Source organism: Eptesicus fuscus, chromosome 1 (assembly GCF_027574615.1).
Source record: "Eptesicus fuscus isolate TK198812 chromosome 1, DD_ASM_mEF_20220401, whole genome shotgun sequence".
NCBI classification, from domain to species: domain Eukaryota; kingdom Metazoa; phylum Chordata; class Mammalia; order Chiroptera; family Vespertilionidae; genus Eptesicus; species Eptesicus fuscus.
Genome location: NC_072473.1, coordinates 126,117,225 through 126,123,246, shown reverse-complemented (window position 1 = coordinate 126,123,246; position 6,022 = coordinate 126,117,225). Strand labels below are relative to the sequence as shown.

Genomic DNA, 6,022 nt, shown 5'->3' with positions numbered 1-6,022 from the left:
CACAGTTCAATTCCTGGTCAGAGTACATGCCTGGGTTGTGGACTCAATCCCCAGTGGGGGGCATGCAGCAGGCAGTCGATCAATGATTCTCTTTCATCATTGATGTTTCTATCTCCCTCTCCCTTTCTCTCTCTGAAAGCAGTAAAAAAAAAATTATGGACACTTTACAAAATAAAAAGCCCATATTTTTTTAAAAACAAATAAATGAATTAGATCAAGGAAAGGCTGAGAAACTGTTCCAGATGAAAGGTAGCTAAAAACACATAACTCAATACAATGTGTGATCTTGGATTGGGGGAAAAAGGTGAAACAAAGGACATTAGGACAAATGGCAGAATGTGAATATGGGCTTTATACAGATAATGTGGCCTGTGGAAATTTCTGAATTTATGCTTGCACTGTAATTATGTAAAAGAATATCCTTATGTGTATGAAGGGAGGAGCTGAGAGCAGGTGAGGGGGTTGCTGTGTGGGTGAGACATGGTATCAGGGTCAAAACTTGGAAATAGGAGAGCATCCAGATATATAACTGACTTTATGTTGTTTTCTGTCTCCAAGATACCTTTATAATAGTAATAAAGAGCTTGATTTACATTACTTTATTTAAAGCTTCCCAGATCAACCCTGTGAAGTACAGGTATTGTTCTCACTTCACATATGAGGAAACTGAGGCACAGAGAGGATTAATTTTTTTTGTCTGAGATGACACAGCTTGGAAGTGGCAGTGTCTATCCTATGATCCAGATTTTTCTGCCTCCCTCAGAAAAATCTACAATGTTTATTGTGTCAGTTAAGATGTTTTTAGCTTTAAACAAAAGAAAATCTTGATTCAAACTAACTTATAGTCTATAGAACAGGCATTCCAGTGGTAGGGTGAGTTCCAGGCAAATTTGGTTATAATTACATCAGGGATGGTACGAAGGGCCCAGATCTCTGGCTCCCTGCTCTGCCATCCTTTTTTTTTTTTTTTTTAGAGAGAGTGGAAGGGAAGGGGAGAAACATCAATGATAACAGGGAATCTTTGATTGAGCCTCCTGCATGCCTCACACTGGGGATCAAACCTGAAACCTGGGCATGTGCCCTGACGGAGAATCAAACCATGACCTCCTGGTTCAAAGCTCTACCATTGAGCCATGCTGATCCGGCATGTATGGTGTAATCTTGTCTATAGTATCTCTGTGCATGCATATACATATACGTGTATTTTTCTGTTTGCAAAAATTTGTTTTATAAAGTATGTATTCTTTTGTATATTGCTTCTGTCACTTCAAAGTATAAGAATATCCAAATGCTTTAAACTTTAATATTTAGATTTTTTAAATTATTAAATAATAACATGAAAGTTCAGCAAGGAATTATAGAACAATATTTATCTAATTTCAGATAAGGCAAGGCTTTCTATAAGCAGAGATACAAAAACCCATATTTGGAAAATCTGATTTGGCCTCTTAAGCATAAAACTGTTGCCCTGATTTAGCTCAGTGGATAGAGCGTTGGCCTGCAGACTGAAGGGTCCCAGGTTTGATTCTGGTCAAGGACACATATCCAGGCTTGATCCCCAGTAGGGGGCATGCAGGAGGCAGCCAATTAATGATTCTCTCTCACTGATGTTTTTATCTCTCCCTTCCTCTCTGAAATCAATAAAATATTTTTAAAATAAAAAAAATATATTTTTTTAAAAAAGAATGAAAATGTCTTTACAGAAAAGAACTCCATAAAAATTAAGTGGTAAATGCAAATTGTTAAAAGAAGCTTTTAGCAATCCATGAGGTGAAAATATATGTAAACCTTTAAGAAATCAGTGAAGAATATGAAGCTGTACCTTACTGGAAAATTTTTAAAATCTCTTCTGCCCTCCAGTAATCAAAATAAAATAAAATAATGAGATACCACACTGTTCACATTTTTTAAAAAATATTTTTTTATTGATTTCAGAGGGGAAGAGAGAGGGAGAGAGAGACAGAAACATCAATAATGTCTCTCTCATTATTGATTAGCTACCACCTGCATATCCCACACTGGGGATTGAGCCCGAAACCCGGGAAAGTGCCCTGACCAGGAATTGACCCGTGACCTCCTGGTTCATAGATCAAGGCTCAACCACTGAGCCACGCCGGCCAGGCTGTTAACCTTTTCAAATCGCTACAAGTTGGAGGTAAATGATTGTATTTAGGACTGCTCACATTGAATTTCCCCACACACTGGCATTGAGAATGTGTGAATGCGTTACAATCTCTAACACGCGGATCAAAAAGCCTTTAATTCGGTCATTTCCTTTATGGAGAAACATTCTCAAGGAAAACCTGAAGGCTGGGGCTTTGGTAAGCGGCCAGGTTCACGGAAGACTCCGAGGCAGGGGGCGGAGCCACCGCGGGGGGCGGGGCCATCGGAGTGGGGCGGGGCCACGGGCTGTGGCGGTTAGCTGGGGGCGTGGTCTCGCTGGGGGCATGGCAGGGCGGCCGTTATAGAACGCAGGACCTCTGTGACGTTTGTAACGGTCGCTCAGGGTCTCAGTGAGACTTGGGCATAAGCTGAGGTGAGGGACGCCAGAATGCCTTGGCAAGGAAGTCTAAAACAGTCGCCCTAGGCCAGAATCTGACCGTCTTCCTCAATGGGGAACTTGAGCAGTCGCATCCTGGGGGGCAGGAAATTAGACCCAACTGATCCCCATCAGCCAGAAGCCCGGGTAGGCCCCAGAAATGTACCCTCCCGCCGGAAACGCAAGCGGAGCTTACCCTCTTGGGACCCAGAGCTCGAGAACAGCCGCAGGTCTCTAGGCCCAGAAGAGAATTTCCCGCAAGCGGCCTCTACCAGCCAGAGTAAAAAAGCGAAGATCACATCGGAGTACGCTTACCAAACTTTCTTTCTGAATGGGGAAACCAGTGACATTACCATCCGCGCGCTGGGGAAAGTGTGGTGCTTACACAAAAGGTATCTACGTCAGTCAGGCTACTTTGCTACTCTGTTTAGAAATTCTTGCGATGACTCTGACAAAGATATCATCGACCTGGAGATTAGGGACCACAACATTGACGTCGAGTCCCTGAACTTCGTGCTCGGTTCCTTGTACAGGGATGAATATGACTTCCAGGAGCCCCTTCGAGTTCCAAGAGTTTTGGCAACGGCGTGCCTGCTTCAGGTAGAGGACTTGATTGAAGAGTGTGAGGACATCATGAAGGAGGCAGTTGACGTGAAAACTGTATGTGGCTATTACGCCACAGCAGAAGCCTATGGGGTAGAGTCTCTGAAGACAGAATGCTTTAACTGGCTTCTCCACAATCTGATGACTCATCCAAGTGTTGAACTTTACAAAGAAATCAGTATAGATCTCATGAATCAGCTCATTTCTTCAGCTGACTTACTAGTGATACAAAAGGAAATAGATGTGTACACCACACTTAAAGAGTGGATGTTCCTTCGTCTTAACCCGGCTTGGAAAGGAACCATGCAGCAGCTTTTAGACCAAGCAAACGACTGGTTTTCCAGGCACAGAGGACGTATTACCAGCATGGCCTTCCTGGAGACCAGACGAGGCAAACCATATCAATCGGTGTTTAAAAATTTGAGGTTTCAGCATATCATCTGCGACCTGGCCTCCACGAAAGTTATTGAGGAAGATACTCTAATACCTTCAGAATGGTTATCGACAGTTTATAAACAACAATGGTTTACCTTGCTGAGAGCACAACAAAGCAGGGAAATCGGGCCGCAATACACCAATGAAACAGAACTTGAAGAATACAGCATGAGATGTGGGAAAATCGTTGTCAAGAAGGGGAAATTCTCCTGGAAGTGGTCGGGTTTCAACTTCGGCTTTCCTTTGCACGTCATCTTCACCAGCGATTACATAATTTTCAAGCAAAATCTCGTCACTAAGCCAAGTGTGGATTCAGTTTGCTTACGATCTCTAAGAAATATTGCATTCAGATTAACTCTGGTATATTTTGATTCTAGTGGAAAAGTAATTTTCAGCAAAACAACCGGTTATAAAACTCTTACCTTTGTGAACGATGAGGACCACCTGGTAATGAAGTTAGATAGCAAAGTTCTGAGCTTTCCTTTATATATATTCTGTAACTTCCTGTTTACATCACTAGAAAGTCCAGAAAATTGATCAGCTTGTTAAGTAGGATATATTAGCATTTTTTAACACTTCTGATGTTTCATTGCCTTCAATGGCCCTACTGTAAAACATGATAAAGATGACATATAATAAAAATCAAATGTGAATGACTAGCTTTATTTTATTTCTATGGATTTAAGGGAAAAAAAGTTTATTTCAAAGGAAGTATCTGTGAAACCAAATAATTATTAATGCTGTCATTTTTTGCCTCTTATTTACCATCAACAGGCAAGCTCTAAATGGAAATGCAAGCCTACATTTCCAAGGCATAAAAATAAATTTATTAGTTAGACATGTTTTACCCTAACTAATATTGAAACAAAATATAGAATTCTTTCCCTGGCTATAATTGTTGTGCAAATGTGGTTTTTATTGTGGCAATATTAAAGGAGAGAGTCAGTCATTAGGTAAAACCTGTGATTAGGGACGCTTTTGTACTCTAAAATGTACAGTTTTAAATAGCCAAGCGATCTCAGGTTTTATAATATTACATATTATGTAAGTTAGTGTTATTTTCCAAATAATTTAACACATGGCCCAGTTGCTTTAGGGTTTGGAGAACGCATACTGCTGACAGTTTATCTGCAAAAACTATATTTTCCCCCACACTTAAAGAGTGGAACAAGGATTAAAGAATATATAAACATAGTACATAATTACATATTATATAAATACTAGAGGCCCAGTGCATGATTAAATCATGCACGTGTAGGGTCCCCTAGGCCTAACCTGCCATCCAGGCCGTATCCACTGCCCCACAAAGCCTAGCACGCTCCGCGGACACTGCTAGCAGCCTGCTCCCCGCTTTTGATGGCAGGGGGTCCGCTGGTGCCGGAGCGGACACACAGCTCCCCGCTTTCGATCGCGGGGGAGCTGGGTGCCTGTCCGCTGGTGCACCAGGCCTTTCAGAAGCCTCCTGCGCGGCGGAGGCTTCTGAAAGGCCTGGTGCACCAGCGGACAGGCACCCAGCTCCCCCGCTTTTGATGGTCCGCGGCAGGACGTGGGCTCCCTGCCCCAGAGGCCCCTTCTGTGCCACAGCACAGCCATGGCGCAGACGCTGAGCTCACGTCCTGCTGGCCTAATCGGCCACCCCGGCCACCCCGAGTCCCGCCCCTCCGCGCCTCCTGGCCAATTGTGGGCATAGCAAAGTTACGGTCAATTTGCATATTTGTCTATTAGGTAGGACTAGAGGCCAGATGCATGAAATTCATGCAAGAGTAGGCCTTCCTTCCCCTAGCTGCTGGCATCGGCTTCCCTCTGGCACCTGGGACCTGGGCTTCCCTCACAGCCCCAGCTTTGTCTGGAAGGTCGTCCGATCTAATTAGCATATTACATTTTTATATATCGATAGATAACATAATATATTATCATATAGTATATAAATATATATCATAAAATATGTATTGTAAAACGTATATAATTATATAGTAACACATATCCTATATAATAAAGAGATAATATGCAAATGGTCATCATGCCCTCACGCCAACACATGGTAACAGCTCAGACACTCAATACTGGGGAGAGAGGAATGGGGAGCAGCCAGGCACAAATGAGCTCATGAGAAAGGAATGGGGACCAGCCAGGCTGCGGCGTGGGAGAGGGACAAGCCACCCACCCTGCAGTCCTAGGCACCAGCAGCTGGGGCTGCAGCCTGGGAGAGGGACAAGCCACCCGCCCCATGGTCCTGGGCGCCTGTGGCTGCAGTCTGGGCAAAGCCGCCCACCCACAGTCCCATGTGGCTGTGGCTAGCCCGGGTGAAGCCAGCCCAGGTCCTGGGTGCCTGCAGCCAGCCAGAGGGAGGGAAACCCGGGTCCTGGGTCCCGGGTACTTGTAACCAGCTGGAGGAGGAAATCCTGGGTCCCAGGTGTGGGGTGAGGCAGAGGCAGTTAGGGGCGA

General features: G+C 44.1%; 1 protein-coding gene across 1 annotated transcript; it reads left to right on the top strand.

Moving 5' to 3' along the window:
* Positions 1 to 2,594: 2,594 nt before the first annotated feature.
* LOC103302497 (germ cell-less protein-like 1) lies at positions 2,595 to 4,198 on the top strand. The gene has a single exon (XM_008159534.3). It carries the CDS (start codon positions 2,612 to 2,614, stop codon positions 4,112 to 4,114), a length of 1,503 nt encoding a protein of 500 aa, XP_008157756.2. The 5' UTR covers positions 2,595 to 2,611; the 3' UTR covers positions 4,115 to 4,198.
* Positions 4,199 to 6,022: the final 1,824 nt, after the last annotated feature.